Source organism: Haliotis asinina, chromosome 3, assembly GCF_037392515.1.
Source record: "Haliotis asinina isolate JCU_RB_2024 chromosome 3, JCU_Hal_asi_v2, whole genome shotgun sequence".
In the NCBI taxonomy this organism is placed as follows: Eukaryota; Metazoa; Mollusca; class Gastropoda; order Lepetellida; family Haliotidae; genus Haliotis; species Haliotis asinina.
This window is the reverse complement of record NC_090282.1, coordinates 44,037,285-44,055,224: the sequence shown is the minus strand read 5'-3', so window position 1 is coordinate 44,055,224 and position 17,940 is coordinate 44,037,285. Positions and strand designations below refer to the sequence as shown.

Here is a 17,940-nt window from a genome sequence, read left to right as displayed (position 1 = left end):
AAGAACCAGTACTTTTGTTTGACTGCGCGTCCGTATACTTGACAAGACAGGGGCTCAGTCACAGAAAATTGTGACTCAGTCGAAATTTTAGCTTTTATTTGAGATGTCACTACATTTCATAAATTATATTATATTATTTTGTATCAACTGGTTTCTGTACTTTTCTTTTAAACTGCAAGGACACTGCAATAATGTTTTTTTATCAAACAGTTATCACTAAAACTGATTTGCGCTGGACTTATAGAAAGGCTCCTGGCAGAGAAGCTGTCAGCGTGAGCTTGCAGTAGCGATTCCTTTACGTCAGTGTGGGGAGATCTGTCAGCGTAGCAGATGATAAACATCGAATCGGCGAGGTGGAAGATCTGTCGTCTAACTTCATTTAGGAAACTTTGTGCGAAAATGTTGTGATTATTTATTCTCTGCGTCCTTTGTTGGAGCATGGAATGCTCTTCTTACTGCAGAGACGATGAGGAAATTACCAAATCGACAAAGTAACAGTAAAACATGGAATTTAAACAGGACCCGTTCGAAGACAGCTATGAAATAGGCGAGGAAATAGGAAGGTAAGAAGCGCCAAACGGCCTCATGGGCAGGACTATATATCAGATTTAAAGCTTTGTAATTAATTTTTTTTAGTGGAGCAAGTTTCTAGTCAGATGAATTTGGTGTCTATTAATTGATTGATTGGAGCTTTACAAAAGTAAAAACACGTTCGTTACTTTCGCACATGACTTGTTGAATGGATTCCATTGCAGTGCTGTGGTTATTTGGAAATAGGCATATCTTCGCTTGAGTTCTTAGGCTGCTAGGCTATGGGAAGGATGCACCATGCACGCTGCTTGATTGTTGCTTCACACCTGTGCTGTTACCCCACTGTAATCCCATGGCTATGCAATGATTGAAAACACTGAAATTGTTCATTGATTTATTGATTTGACATTCCTAGATCTGGTTAAGTTCGTATGAGCTAAAATGTGATTTGTCTTGAAGACATCATCTCTCCATTTATTTGAAATCTGAGACTGATATTCTAATATCTTTAAAATTTATTTCATCTGTCAGCTGATATGAAGTTCTTTCCATGTGTAGGAAAATCCATGTTCATGCAAATTAATCAGGGGTACTATATCCTTAAAGTGATTTTAGTGCTAATAAAACTGCTATGTGACCTTTGTGTATGATTTACCATTGATTTAGTGCAAACATTGTTCTGAATAATGGTCAGTATTGCATTAACACTGGTATTATTTTACTTACGGAATGTCTTAAATGACCTGTTAAAGAAATTATATATATATATGGTCTTGATATATGTGAACCATAACTCAGCCATCATGTCATTAGCCTTTCTTTGGATTTGTGCCCCACACCCTACTTATGTTTGGATTAATCTAATTATACAGTATCAGTGAAAAATAAGTACCCAGATTCTTCAAACAATACTACTAGTTAAATTACATGTCTTAATTATAACTAATAGTTTGTGTCATAATACTTGAGTATTATATTTGCTGATGACAAAATGTACTCATTTTCTCTTTTAATGATGTCATTGTCACATAGCTTTCATACCTTCGCTTCAGAATCAGATAGGTATGAAATGGGTTGGCTCTGAGATATGTTATTGTTTTTTCAAAACTGATTTGGTGCCATTTATTTTTCTTTTGACACAGAGATTGTGCTTCAGGGTGTATGTGTTTAATGTAGATACATGTATATAAAATAATGTTTTCAGTGAAGGATTGTACATGTTACAATATACGCAGTCTGATAATGAAAAAATGATGGGATGTTTATTTCTCTGAACTAAGAAGTATGTTTTTATAGTGATGTGTTTAGGATAGTGTTAATGATGTGGTTCTTAAATGATAACTGAAAAAAGTCACATTTTACGTTTTTGTGTCTTTTGCTTCTCCTACTGTAAGAGATGAAGCCATTGACAAAGAATCAAATGAATAAACGCATACTTGTAAGGTTATTCTATCTATTTTTGTCAACATATGCCACTATCAGAATAGAATACCCGAGAAAGTTTACATGTCTCTGATCACATAGAAAAGAGAAAAAACCCCAGATGTTTTAATTCCAATCATGCAGACTAATTATGTATATAAGGTTCCATCGTTGCCCATTCCATGGGGTTTTGCCTCTGTAAGCATTCCATCGTCTCTAGGTTCTTACCTCATGCCTCCAGATTGTAGGTAGTGCTCTCTGCATTCTCTGCAAGCACTGTGATTTTTCCAATGCTGTGCAAGTCTGAGACAGCTGCTATAATGTACATCTGTATGGACTATGAGTCTCCTCTCTGGCACAGGTAATTAGGAACAGAATGTTTAAAAGAGAAGTTAACATTTAGTAGCACCTGGAAGGCCCAGATAAGATTCCAAGAACAGAAACTTTGCAGAAAGACATGAACAAATTTGAAGCTTTTTGGGGACAATTCTTCATGAAATGTTTTTTGTTTTTTTAGTTTTTTTTTTATCTAACAAGCTAGATGTGCACACTTCATTTCAGGTTAGCATGATTTATTCAGATGAGTATTTATGTCCAGGGTTCAGAAGATCAGTATCAGTGACTCTTAGTCTTATTGCTTTAGGATCTTTATTCTGACCGTGTTTGTATACACAGTTGTTGAGCACAACCTACATTTATATTACAAAACACACTGTGAAGTGGCTGGTTATTGTTTTTAAATTCTGATTTATAAATCTACTTATGCATGTGCAAATCACTGTAAGGGTGATTTTAACGTTTTGCACAAATGACTTCAGGTGAGTGTCATGATTTTTCAAATTCTACATCATAACCAAATTTGTATAGATAAATATCTTCAAAACAGTCAGTGTCATGGAAAATAAACCTACCCAGTATGTGGAAATCTTATAATGTAGTTAAAATACCCTAATTTCATGAGGTGACTTTGAAAATAAATGAAATGGTATATGTTGTGGTTAATCAACTTATGCAACAATTTGTAAGATTATACATTACTGGTATATGATATAGCCCATTTTCATCCTGTTATCACCATGTGGTTGTTATTCCCTGACAGTGATGATACATTGCCAGCATTGCTGACCTTGACTTGGTTTTGACAAGTATGTTGGAATGCCAAATTACCTTTAGTCCTGTAGTGGTTACTTGTCAGCTAGAGTGCATCTTACTGCATGCCATGATGGTTTCTGAGCTGGATCTGATCGCTTGTCATAGCAATGGACACAATGGGAATGGGTTGGAGAAGAAACAAGTGTTTGCGAAGTACATCCAGAGAAAGCACATGTACTGGAGTTCTTTAAGTTTGGGACTAGTGTAGTAATTCTAGGCCACAAATTGACCACATCAATGTTTGCATCCAATGGATGCTTGCCCCGATAGCTTTTGTAGATCTTTCTAGACAGAAACTGTTTTTGTTAAGAAGCCCTTATGGTAGTGGCATTTACGACAATGATCTAGGTGTAAATGATTCTTAAGAGGTTTCTCCTTTCACAACTACCCATTCCACTTTGAACTTCTGATAGTTTCACTACTTCATTGGTTAAAAAATACCAACTTGAACATGTTTGGAATATGCCCTGAATTTGATTGTGATATCGTAATAGATGTTGCGAAGGTAATGTACCACAATCCTCAATGCAGAGTTGGATGCTTGGTTAGAGAACAGAACATAACACATTGGACGTTCATTAACGGTTATTGGAAATTGGTACCAAATTTCTGTTATCTACATACTGAATTCTTAAGTGTTCCCAGAGTAATCGGTTGCTGTGTATATGATGATTTGCTTGCAGGGTTTTTTGTATACTATAGTCTCTTGGCTGTTGGGACTAATGGGAGTTACCAGTAGACTTGACCATCTTTTCTGGAAGCCATGTAGTATTCCACGCAGATGCAAACAGATGTCACTGTATTACTTGTAAACAAGAACCTACACAATGTTAGAAAGAAGCCTGGCTGATTTATAGAATCTTAACTGTGAATGCAGAAATCACAGCAGTGATTTGTATGATTTGAGACAAGGTTTGTTGATAGAGTTAATGTAATTAAGTTTATGCAGGAGTATTTAGATGATTTAAAGCATCATTAACTGTTACAATTTGTATGGTCTCACACCTCTTGATGCCGTATTCCTGGTGTAAAAACTGCAGCTGCAAGATAGCACTTATTTCAGTCATGCCTAAAACAGTTCTTTATAAAGCTACCAGGCACCAAAACCCAAAACTTGTTTTTCTGGATGAATTTTAACAGATTTTAGTATTTCATTCATTTATATTTTGAATGAAGTAAAACATCTAAATGCTTGTTATTAGTCCCACATTAGTGATTGTTGTTTCAATCTAACAGTGTTGGTACTTTAAGGTTTGAGTAGGTGACATTCATTGCAAAAGGCCCAGATCACTGTGTGAAATTTTTATCACTTTTGACATGCCAATCACCAGTTGATTTGTTAAAAAAGTGATCCTCGGCAATCATTTAGAAATATGATGACAATGTTATATGTTGACAGAAGACATCATGTTTTTGTTGACACTCAGTACTTTGCGCTTAAGCACACTCGCAACGCACTTGTTCAATTAGGACATAGGAAGTGACATGTACACGCTGAAGGATGGGTGGAAGTTACGGCATGAAAAATAGTTCCTTTAGCGGTCATTAGCATGTTCAATAAACACAAACAACAGCCTTGCTGAAATTGACATGTAAGCTGTTGCAGCTGTTGCAGAGGTGTACTAGCAGGGACGTTCAAGAATGTAACTGGAACAAACCTTCTTTGTGTTCTTTGTTACCTGTTGTGCAGACAGGATTTCATTATCATGGTTCCATACATTAAACATGATGTAAATCATGTTGTGAGGGTCACTGATATCACTGTATTACATGTTCATTTCCTACAAGTGGGGATCTCAAGTGTCCTCATATCAGCAATATGTTCAAGCACTGGTTGTAAATAACTGAGCTTATGTAATGCATGACTTGTTCATATCAATGTGTGTATGAGGGGCTGGTCTGTCAGCAGGAGGGGATGATAATAGTGACAATCACTGACATTCATAGCAGCAAGCTATGGCAGTGTAGCTAGGTCATTAGTAGGGGAGAGTAGCAGAGAAATTCCATATTGCGATATATTGGGATGCGATAGCATATATTGTGATACATATTGGAAGGATTTTTTTTCACATAAAACTTCTGATGAACAAATGAATGCTTGATTTATAAAGCAAAAAAACCCACAAAACACAATAAAATCACTCTGCTTGATTAAGCTTTAATAAAAACCTTTTATCATGTCAAAATAGGTAATATGTGGAAACAAGGAAGTAAGAAATTAACATCAACAGAGTGGTTACTAGTTTGAACTAGTTTCTCCACTCCACAAGAAGATTTTAGACAGCAGCTTGACCTGGTCAGGACATTTCAGAGATCACTGGTCGTTAATGAAAATATTTAAAACATTCAGACCCATAACATTGTGAAACACTTAAAAACAAAACTTTAGAACACAACATCAAACCAAACTTAACTTTGATTCTGATGTGAAAAATGGAAATATCTGAAGATTGCCAAGTGTTGGGAAGTTTTTTGAATGCATGTCAGAATACCAGTTTCCGATCAGGGTATCGCAATATATATATCATTATCAATCATGTCTGAACTGGTAAATACTGCTAAACTGGTTATACTGCGCAGCCCTAGTGATTTATATATTATAAGGAGAATATTATCATGTTGGACATTTATGTAACTCTGATCCTTACTTAAAATGTACGTAACATTTGACTACACATATTTGTTTTTTTTTAAATAATGAGTTCTGCGTGGTCACCATTGTCCAGCTTTCATTTGTAATATATTTTTATATCAATGTTCTTAAAATCATTCTTTCTAAATTAAATTGTATGCTGATCATTAAAAAGAGCAACGTTCACCTGTTTAGTGTGAAAGAAAGTGTTAAGCTTTAACAGATGTAGCAATTAATGTGATTGATGTTAGCTTAATGGCCAAGTGTCTCTGGATTATAGACACTTGGGCTTTTATAAAAGTAGGGAAGTTGTCATGTCAAAAGGTGATATGTCAGTTTAATGAAGTTTTCCGTCAGTACAAACCTCATTAGGTTGCTGTTAAAACACCATTCTTATTTACAACATTCATCTTAGGGATCTGTCAGTACAATAGTTGGTAACCACAGAGAACTGAACATCAGAATAATCACATAAGAGTTTATATGGTAATATTTCTAGTATTGTAGTAATATATATACTGAGAGAAAAGAAATAAAGGAACACTGGAAAATTCAAGCATTCTTTAAATATTGTCCAGTTTTCATCACCAGCTTTGAATAGCACTGTGGGAAGAAATCTGATAATAAATAAAGGACCACAGCCATGAAGTGTTGTTCCCTAATTTGTTTCCCTCCATAAATTGATGTTGTTTCTCATGTGATGCTCTGAGACAATGAGTTTCTGTCCTGCATGCATGTGTGTCTGTAAATGTTGCAGTGTCATGAGTACTTGTTGGTGATAGTCACTAGCTTGGGTGGACAAGGTCAAATCATTAAAAGTTAATGTTGAGGCCTCAGGGATTGACCTATTTAGCCAATGAAACATACTAGATGTAGGTACATTACTTCTGGTCATGAGCATTGAATGTCACAGAATCACTACTAAATATGTCCTGAGAGAATTATCATGTCCTGCAAGTTTCAAATCCAAAGAGATCTTGCTGCGTTGTATCGTATCCATGACCAGATGTTGCAATAAATGTTGTGGATGAAATTGAGACTGATAGTCAGTAATTAAACATCAGAGAGTATTCAGGGAATATTGATGAGCATCTATGAACAAATATGCTGAAAGTTGTGGTGACACATTCATGCATTGATTACTTTGTGGACCTTTTGTTGTACCAGGTCAGTTTCAGTATGTTTAACCTGTAGCATCATAGTGGTTTATATACGTTAAATTACAAATAGTACAACCTTCATATTGGTAATAGTTATTATTTCTTCCCATTGGTTATTATTGTGATTGTCGATCTGTTTCACCAGCCCAAGTCACATTTACTGTGGGCAGCTAATATGCCTCTGAAGGAGGCAAGTCTAGTAACATCCTCTTTGGTCTCAGTAAGCTCAATTAATAATGATCCATATACTCAAACTCATCTGTACAGAAAGTGTCAGAGTCCAGACGTATAGTATCAGACATTTTTGGCACAGACTTCCCTTATAATATTCTCAGAAAACCTAAGGAAGCATGTAGCCTGTGGCCCGTCTGGCCTTGTTTTTTGAATATATCGACTTTGCTCGAGTCCTGAAAACCCTGGATTCTTACAATCAATATCGGGACGACCTGACCAGGCTGTGAGACTTGTCCACCTCGGTCAGGCTAATGATTTTTAGCAACACTATTACAATGTAGCCCTTAACCACTATGTCCTACTGATAAATGATGCACAGAAACTTCATGAAACTGATCCTTGTATAGCTATTAGGGAGGAAATTGATCTTAAATCAATCACAGGCTGAGTTTCTCATGGGTTTATAATGCTTTTATAGAAAAGTGAAACCTTCAGTGGGGAATAACGCCCCTACAAATACTTCAGTCAGTTTTGAAATAGGTCATAAATGTTGGCAGACAGAGGATGAAAATTGTTTAAGCTTTCATACTGTATGATCTTTCCATCCTATGTAGATGTCAGTATAACCGCATACGCTACAACTATATGATCATGTCCCATGAAATGTTTGTTTGAACACACTGCCCTAACTCCAAGCACTGTGTCCAATAGAGAAAATCTATATAATAGACTCTTCAGTAAATCTGATAGTGTCTATTGTGGTTTAGCTATACTCGTCCAGGCTATGGCTTGATTTTATCAGGCTCTATTGTTGCCAAGACAAAGGGGTAAAGAGAGATAACAGGTGTAATAATGCAAGTGACTGCAATGTTTGATGGTTGTCTGTGCTCACAAGGTACACTTGTATCGACCATGTTGTCAGGTGCTCTGTCTTGTCTCCCTGACCTCAGCTGTTGCCCCATACAGACACAGCACCTGCTAGTGTTAGCAGGACAAGAATCTGCCCTACACTGTGCTGTATTGTCCCCAACCCATACCATCTTGGCGAGATATCCATGACCATGTACCTGTTTGTGTGTGCAACAGAAATACAGTGTTTGATGGTCGTGCACTTGACTATGTGTCAGAGTTGTTTAGAATATTTCCATGGGGATTGACCAGGCATGTTAACTGCTTCTTGGGTCATGGCCTTGGCAAGTGTGTGTAAGTGAAAATCAATGAAAATTTAAAAAGTGCTGAGTTGGCATCTTTTGTTGATCTGACCAACCTGTCAGTGCCACATGTTTCAACACCTTGTGGGGGAGCCAAGTCACATATTACAGAGATATAGATGTCACCACCAGCACCAGCTAACAAAAAGGTGTGTGACATCTTGCCTCTGACACTGGATGCTTTCAGGTCTCTTAATATGATCTATCAAAGATCACAAAATACAAAATGACAGCAAAGGTGTGGTAAGATGAACTGTATCATTTTTATTCCTGAGGGGAAGGCTTAAAAATTCAAAAAGTGTAGAGTCCAGATTTTTGAAAACTTGTAGTTATGGGGTGGTTAAGATAATGGACAGAAAAAATCACACCATAGCATTGTGGGAGGGTAATGTTGATTCTGTTTGACCCACTTGGATCAGTAAATTAGGATCTCCCCCACTCTTTCTACCTCTTAGTAATGAAACACCAGAACAACTTATAATGAGACTGACTATTTTTGCTTGTGGCTGTCTTTAATGGGTCATTGGTATAGGATTGCAGTGTCCAAATTCAGGTATAGAATTTCAAGTGTTCAATATATTGAGTGCCTTATTTATGGGGTCCCTGTATTAAAGCACTGTAAGAAAACTTACGGTACACTAGCAGTAGCACCACAGTTATTGATTTTAAATACTCATGGTAGTATTTTTGGTACATTGTTTAACTGTGTAGTCACTCGGTGTAAGTAAAGTCTAGCTCTTTGTTAAATACATGTACTAGTACTTCCTAAATCCTTCTTTCTTTCTGTTGTCTTTAAAACTATCAGCTTACTATGACTGCAGTCCTACTCCTAGAACTTGTACTTAACCATTTCAGATGTAAAATTCTTTTAAATAGCTTAAACACATAATTACCAAAGGCAAACTTAGTCTGATATCCTGTCAAGCAGCACACATTTGATAACATGTTATTGTTGATATGCCTCATGCACAGTGTCAATACTTCTCTTGTTCATTCATATGTAATATAAGGGTCTATGATTGTATTGTCAGCATATTTGACAAGGCGATAAACTGGGAATGGTTGAAGCTCACTTTTTACCATATTTGTAGTAATATTGGTCCTCTGGACACTTCAAAAATAGACACAGGTTGTTTCTTGTTAGTTGTTGGGGTGTTCATCATGTTGAAGACCCAGGTTCGATTCCCCACATGGATGGGTACAATATGTTGAGCCTATTTCTGGTGTACCCCAACGTGATATTGCTGAAATATTGCTGTAGGCGGCACTCACTCGTGATACCTTTAAGATAAATGTTCTCAGGTTAAGACATAAAGACAAACTTAAAATCATGTATCATGTATCAATGAAAAGTGACACTTTCAATGAAATAGATACTGAACACTTATATACAGCTTATATACACTCTGCTGTGTAGTCAAAATAATAAGTAGTACGAATCTTCTGTAGAGGTTACTTAAAAATTGGTCTAGAAATTGAACGGTTGCTTATTGCAGTAGGGTTCGTTATATGGGCATAGTTTCTTTTTGTTTGATTTCAAAAGTCAGAAGGATTGATTTTAACACCCTGAGAGTCACTAGAATACTTTGTTGGAACTTTCTGAAACCAACTCCAGTGGTCATGGTGATAGATTTATTCTGACATTCCTTGGCCATGGGAAGACTCAGCTAGGACTGCCTAACTTGTGGACTAATTGGATCCATTCATACCAGCTATCACTGATGACTTGGCCAGTGGTAATCACTGATAACGAATCAACTGTAATATATTGATACAATGAATGTGTATTACATCAGAGGTTACATATTGTACCAATGATTGTATGTTGATACACTTCCGCATTTAATTGTATGTTTCATTACCACTTGTGTTTTGAATTTATATTTGCTAAGTTTAGTTGTTATTGGACCATAGCTCACCCAATGCTATTTTCATCAAACAAAAACAAAATATAAACAAAACAAAAACTTTTTTGCTTGTTACTTTTTTGGGACATCTCACATGTAACAATATTTGTTTATGTTTATGTTTTACAGAAACCATTGTGAACAATGCTTATTATGATGTTATATTTGATGTTAATAGCAGAGTGTGAAATAGTGTCTGCCCGGCAGCCCGCCGCTTACTAGTTTCATGGCGAGCTTATCGTTTTATTTTATAGCAGGCCCTGTGGGCCAGTACATTTTCCAAGGGTATATATTTGACCATGTCACTGATTACGGGAAATATTTCTAAAATAGTTTACAGTTGTTGTAACTAGATGATGTCTATACAGTTCATGATCAGTTAAACTGTAACTTCCACAGATCAACCTACCCATTTATCTAACACTAAATGTGACAGGGCTAGAGAATGCTTTCAGATTCAGATGGCAGTGACTCTAAACGAATCAACAGTGACCATCAAGTTATGACTATATTAAATTTGCTTTTGCGCATGTTTATGTTTACCTCACTAAAGTAATTCATTAATTACTTTATTTTAGCACCATATCTGAATTTCCTATTTTTAGTACAGGGCTGGTTACATGTTATCATGGCCAGCAACATGTTTTAGTTATCAGCCCTGTTGGCTTCATGGCTTTTTTTTCATACACTGTTAATAATTTTCGAAATTGATCATCATTAGTTAGTAGATTCATGCATCATAAATCTTGAGTTCTCATGCACAGAATGCAGTCAATGTTCATGCCCTCATTTCTTTGACATTTTACAGAATTTGAGACATTTAATGGAATTTAAGAATGGAATGCACCAAGATGGATTTCATCTCATTTTGCCCTGCTCAGACTTCAGCCTTTGGCAGAAAAAAGTGTAAAAGAAAACAGTTAAAAAATACTGTGGCTGTAGTATTTGGTACATCTGTAATACAGAAGATATGTTTATGAGACAACCATGAGCATGTTAAGAATCCAGTGACTTGACTGCTTGTGTGAAGTGAAGTACAGTCATCCCAGTGTAACCTGATGTGAGCCTGGTGTAATTACAAGCTCATCACAGAGTATGACACACAAGCTTCTAGTGTACATAATGGTAGTAGTGCTGGGAGTTCATGTTGAAAGTAATCTCTCCTAAAACTTCTTTAATGTACATTGTGTAAGAATAATAAGGCCTTTGACGATGATGCCTCAGGGTTAATGACAACTTTTGCTGTTTTATTTTAAAACATGCTACACCAGGCTTATTTTAATGTGTATTATCACGGTTGGAAGAATACGAATGGTTAACGATCAGAAGAGGATTTCATCCTGTGTATTCTGATGATTTATTCATTTCTTGGCACCTCAATGATTAAGGAATGAGAGAATTGGTGATGGTGCTGTGATTGTTTTAAGCCTTAAAGTAGTGATTTTAGTCCTGGTAAGTGTGAACCAGCTACTGCATGAAGTTGACTTGATGTTGTATGCCTGGTGGCCACATTGTGACTTGGTAGCTGTCTTCTTCAACATATATATCACATGGAAGACATGCTTTTGTCATTTACAATGATACAGCTCATCAAAAACCTCACAGTGACTTTTATGGGCCACTTAGGTGAGGGTTTATGTTGATGTAATGTCACACATTGAATGGTTCAACTTCCTGTCAAAGATGTGAGTTTACTCCCTGAAGTTGACAATCTCTGCTCTGTATAAAGGTCTTGACCTGGGCCAGTCATCACTTGAGGAACAGATTTAGACTAGTCCCTGACTTTTGAAAAATGAATTATTGAATCTGAGTTTTTCTAAGAAATAAAGTGCAGAACTTGATACTTATGGCGTAATAAAATCACAGCTCAATATCGTATCAGTGTTTCATGACTTATCAATGACAGTGTCTCTTTTCTTTGAGGGCTGCCCCTGGTCCCTTCATCAGGTGTTTGAGATGTAGTCATTGTTATGCAGATATTCATAACAATCATATTCTTCCAACCTCCATTTTCCTACTCCAAAGACTTCAGTGTTCCAGATTTTAAATGAAAACAAAAGTTTTCATATTTATAAAGGAGTTTACAGTAAATGTAAGATTAGATTCTGTTTGTAAATTGTACTATGTTACAAGAGAAATTTCAATTACATGCCCATCTGCAGAGATTCCAGGCCTGTCAGATGTCTAGCAACATTGTATTGAGAGTGTATTAGAGTAACAGATCCATATTGGTAACTGGTGTTGTCTTCACACTCTTGTACAGACTCAGATATTTACAGGCTGTCAGCATACAGTTGATATATTTGTTACTGTGTTAGTGCTGAAATACAATTTGTAATAAATCTGAGGACTACACAGAATATATTATATTAACACCCGTACTTTGCACTGTGTTGCCTATGTAAAACATGGGATACCTACTGGTTCAAACATTTTCTAGTCAGGACTTAAAACCAAGTAAAGTTCACCAGAGGACTATAGGTGTCGTGCCCATTCCTGTGACCAACTCATAGTTTGAGTAGAATAATTCCCTGTGACCAACTCATACTTTGACTAGAATGACTGTTAAGTGTAAAACCACTCACTGACAGTGTAACATAACATCACTGGAATTGGGTCAAGCAATAGTTAGTGTCAAGAATATTTCAAGAAGTCTACTTACGGAATAATATTAATTGAAACTAATTTTATCTTATCTTTTTTTTCATTTCTATTAATGTGAAGAATAGTTTGGTTAGTTTGTGAAATGCCATGTTTTTCTACACCGACTGAATGACTTTGCGATCATGAATGGGGAATGACTATAGGGGAATATCAAGTATTTGCTTAACTGACGATCCTGAAGTGAAATTAAAAAAAGCATTGTTTGGACATGAGCACTACACTACTTGCTGCATCTTCTTTCACTCATGGCTAGATTTGGAGAACATACTCGACCACTAAGCTACATTTAGGATCTTTGTATTGTCCCACCATTCGCAAAGATGCTGAGTGGATTTGATACAGATTCTAAAACAAACCATGGCTACCAAGGTTGACTGTGTACATGTGACACATGAATCGTATTCTTGACCATGCTGCTTCCACCCATGTTTTGAGTGACCTACATTGGTGTGGGCCATGAAGAAAATCTTCCACAAGTGAGATGATTTGTTCTGCATTCTAGCAACCTAATCCTTGTGCGTTCCAGATCAGTAAGTAAGCTGTACAACCTGCTTCACTAGCAACTCATGAAATAGTATCTGAAACCCAACCAACCTGAATAATCATCCCTAGTCCACAATAATAGAAAGTATGTCTAAGCAAGCTTCTATTATGCTATCTTTACCTGAGTGAATTAAGTGTCAAGACGGTCTAATATGTCTGTCTGCTTGAGAGACAAGCAATTAAAGTCATGATTTCCTCTGTGACATTTCTCACGACTTTGAAAACTTACTCTTTTTTAGACACAGAGTCCTGTTGAAACTGTAAAGTCATTAATACCACTGAATGTAAAGAGTAAACAGAGATTTGGAAGAATCTGTTGGGTCTGGTTTGTTTGAGAGACACTCTTTCTCCCTATAAAGGACTACATCAATTGTTATGATATTACCACCTCGATTTGCTTTAGAATCAAAGTCGACGGTGGTTGAACAAGTTTAAATATTTCGGGCTTTTCAGAAATTTTTGAATCACACTGAGTGTAGTTTTTGTTTGAGACAACACATGTTGCAGTAATCCTTGTCATAGCTAACAAGGTGCTTGGTCCTGATGTCTCTTGTATTACTTATACTGTATGCAAACTGGGAACTGTGGAGTTGCAAATTGAACACATCCTGCTTGTCCTGTCAATAAACTGCACATGGGAATATTTGCTATTTTGCCTCATCCGCAGAGGTATCTAAATATTTCTCATCTACTTTTCTCTACTTCTTTTAATCATTTCTCCCTCTACCACATTTTTTCAGAACTTTAAACATCAACTGTTTTACTGAGTCTGGGAAATCAATGAGCAAAGTTTGTAGGACCCTGTGCAAGAACTGTTTTAAAATGTTTGTATATATTGGTCTTAGTACTAACACTCAAGTGTGGCCCATCTTGTGTACACACATCTTGATGGTATTACTTCTAACCTTGAAGGAAAGGTGTAGTGACAAAGGGTGGCTGAAAGGTTCTGTATAGCACACCCTTAACCGTTTGCATGTATAAGTACAATACATTCCACCTCACCACCTGCATTTGAACAAAATCCAAACAGTATTTTTCTACAGGCATCAAAGTCACTATAGCCATTCTTTCTCTGTTAATGAAAACTGATAACTGGCTACAGAACTGTCCTAAAATATCTCCAACTGTTTAACTGAAAGGTCCAACACCATCAATGTGCAGGATGGCAAACAGCACTAGTAGAATTTCAGACCTTGATACATGTTGTCACTGTTCATCCTAGAGGATGTTCTTGCTTAATTTCCTCATGTGTCTAATATTGGGTCAATTTCAGGGCAAGATGCTCCTTCTTTTGTTGCTGCAAAAAGGTTAAAAAATGCCTGGATGATCATCCATGATTAGGAAGACCTAACTTCCTCCTCCAAGTAAAATGTTGATTAAAAAATGTGAGTTCACCACTCACACATAGTCAGTACACTAAGCATGATAACCTGACAATCTTATACATGTAATGATGGTGAACACATAATCATAGATTTCTGGAACTTCTAAGGGACACAACTCTGTACTGCTGATTTTGGTGACCATGGTGACTGGAACATCCATGCCCAATTGTTCTTGTATGATGCAAAACTTTTTTACCACATAAATACAATAATTGAGGCACAAATCCCAGCAACAAAATACTAATGAAATATTACCCAAGACATGGACCTTTCTAAATCTAAAGGTTTGCAGTTAGGTAGGTCAGTTGGACATGGTTTCAACATAGATGATTGTACTAAACACATGCATCCAAAGTATCATCAAAGATGATTGTGCTGAATACCATGCATCCAAAGTATCATCAAAGATGATTGTGCTGAATACCATGCATCCAAAGTATCATCAAAGATGATTGTGCTGAATACCATGCATCCAAAGTATCATCAAAGATGATTGTACTAAACACATCAAAGTAATTCAAAGATGATTGTACTAAACACATGCATCCAAGGCATCATCAAAGTTGGTTTGACATGTTTGACACAAATTGCCATGTTGAAAAGGAAAAGGGTAATTCTTGGTGAGATGTAAGGATTCCATGTTTACCCAAATGTCTAATGACATGTTTTTAACATCCTGTTAGGTATATCATAAAATACTGCTTGAGCTCCAAAGGCCATGCTCATTCCTTTATCTTAGGGTTCTCTGGTTTGACACTTTGAAGCTGATCAACTCTGATTCTGCACCTCACAGCACAGAGTTTTAAATTGGTTCATTTTCTTGGACATGATTTATTGTCATCCAAAGTGTCTGAAGAAATTTTTCCAATTTGGTAATGCTATTAAAGAAAGTCTTGTCAAAATGTGCTAAAATAAAAATATGTGCTTTTGTGTGTTGATGGTTGTTGGACGGTGATGGGAGTTAGTTGTGATGTCTATCTAAAGAATCTAAAAGTAGAAAGTTGTTAAGAATATTTGTATGGGGTGATGTTATTGAGCAATAAAATGAGTTCAGTCAGTTTCAGGTTTGAAACTGGATGCTCCTTTCATAGCAGAGATGTCAGACACAAGACTACAGGGATCAGCCCCTTTAAGTTATCTTGCTTTATCTTCAAGTTCTACTTGAAAGAAGTATCTAAGCACCATGCACCCCAATTCCTATAATAACCTCAAACATTCTTAGTGTCACACTCTTTTTGCAGATCATACCACTCGCTCAGATGTTATTACATTTAAGAATCTACACTTTCCTGTTTATAAACATGGTTTGCAGCAGATATCTACATGCTTTAATTTAATCTTTCAGCAACAGCTATGGCTATTTTATGAGTTGGAGGCAATGATCCTGTTAGCAGACAGATTTTTCTTACTTGTTTGAGATTATTGGGGATTTGGAAAAATATTAGTTTTTTTCTGCCTTGTATACTTTTCGGATTCAACAATGGTTAATGGACTGTTTTCACTGTTTTTGGTGTCCCCCACCTTGATGCTGCTGGAGTAGTGCTAAAAGCAGCCTAAAACTCACTCACTCACTCACTCACTCACTCACTCACTCACTCACTCACTGTGTTTGTATCATCTGAGTAATGTTTTGATATGTCATATGGATGATTGCCTCCATTAATGACAGAGCTAAATCTATCACAGTTGAATGCACAGTTTCTTCACCACTTCATATGTAATGTACAAGCCAGGAAGCACTTAAAGATGTTTATTTTCACTGGGAGAGACACTCAGACTGATATAACGAAATAGACCTACGTGAAAGCTGGTAGGCACCGAGTCTCAGCAGTGCGACATTTAGGGACAGTCACACCTCAATCATGATCAATGCTGTGATAAACAACACTGCAATCCACATCAAACATGTGATCCAACCCGACAATCACTGAGGTGACAACAAATAAATATCAACACCTATTAGTATCCGAGTGTCACATTCGACACTTCACCTATCCACTGCTCACTTAGATAATCCCATGTTGTAAATAGGAAGTGAGCCATTCATCATTGAATTCCTCCCCAGGGCTACTACTTTAAGGACTGCCCCAAGTTACGGCTCATATGCATTTAACCAGCTGGTTCCCGTTTACCATCAACATTGTCTATATTTGATGACCCGTGATGTTTGTCATGTTTTAAGTGGTCTGAATGCTACATAAGTACTTGGGGTAGCCTCCAAGTTATGGGGGCACTATGCGCTTGTCAATCCTTTTGTTTGGCAGCGGGAGGAAATGCTATGTTGACTTTGGGCCACACAAACATTCTAATAGTAAAAACCTAGCGGGAGTAGCCTGGTGCTCCTTGTGTGGACCTGTGGTACGGCTCTCGTGTTTAGATGTCACATGCCTCATTGTTGCCATACAAGAAAAGGGCGTAATACTTGCCAAGGAACAAATTTGTTCTTCATAAAAACCAGAGTTTTTACATGTGTCTTGTTTTGTACATGGTGAGGACAATCTATGACAACACTTGCATGTTTGAAGCCAGATTTAACTCACTTGTATGTCCAATATGGTCAGAAATGTCCTAATAGATGCATGTACTGATGTAGGTATAGAAGGAGATGCAGATCCAGGTACTGTGGTGGCATAACACTATCACAGTTTGACTGGTCTTACTCAGTGAAGCAACATTTCTTTGTTAAAATGTCAGCATATTTAGCCTAATTCAGTGCAATTAGATTAAGACCTTCCTTTTTCAGAAGCAAAGTGGGAATTGTATGTGAGCATCATCTTGTCTGACAGGTTGTGTTGACACCTAGTGTTCTTGTCAATTGCCATCTTATCACATCTAAATGTGTTGTCGTATCATAGACCTTGTGTTGTTTGTGTCTGTGAAAGTCAGTGTCTTGTCACATCTCAATTTCTTGCTGTTGTAGAGGTACAAAAATATAGTTATTTCTTTACAGTATTTTTTCATAAATGTATTTATTACAAAACTTCGTTTGGAATGTTATATAAAGCAGTTAATGTACAGAATAATTAAGACACTAATGTCTTTATTATGCAACAAATAATTTTGGTAGTGTATTTATTGAAAACAACATAGGGAAATAGACATAACCATTAGTTTGTTCTTTGGACCCGGACGAGTGACAGTGAAGAGGAACTGTTTCTC

The 17,940-nt window shown here is 36.6% G+C and overlaps 1 protein-coding gene across 2 annotated transcripts in view; it reads left to right on the top strand.

Annotated features, from left to right (window-relative positions):
- Nucleotides 1-275: 275 nt before the first annotated feature.
- The window catches only part of LOC137278079 (death-associated protein kinase 1-like), a 141,382-nt gene continuing 123,717 nt past the window's right edge, over nucleotides 276-17,940 (top strand). Inside the window, exon 1 of one of the 2 annotated variants that reach the window (XM_067810166.1) lies at nucleotides 276-563. In XM_067810166.1, the coding sequence (XP_067666267.1) occupies nucleotides 505-563 (59 nt within the window). In that variant the 5' untranslated portion in view covers nucleotides 276-504. The remainder of the gene's footprint in view (nucleotides 564-17,940) is intronic. The other variant, XM_067810167.1, reaches the window with a different exon arrangement.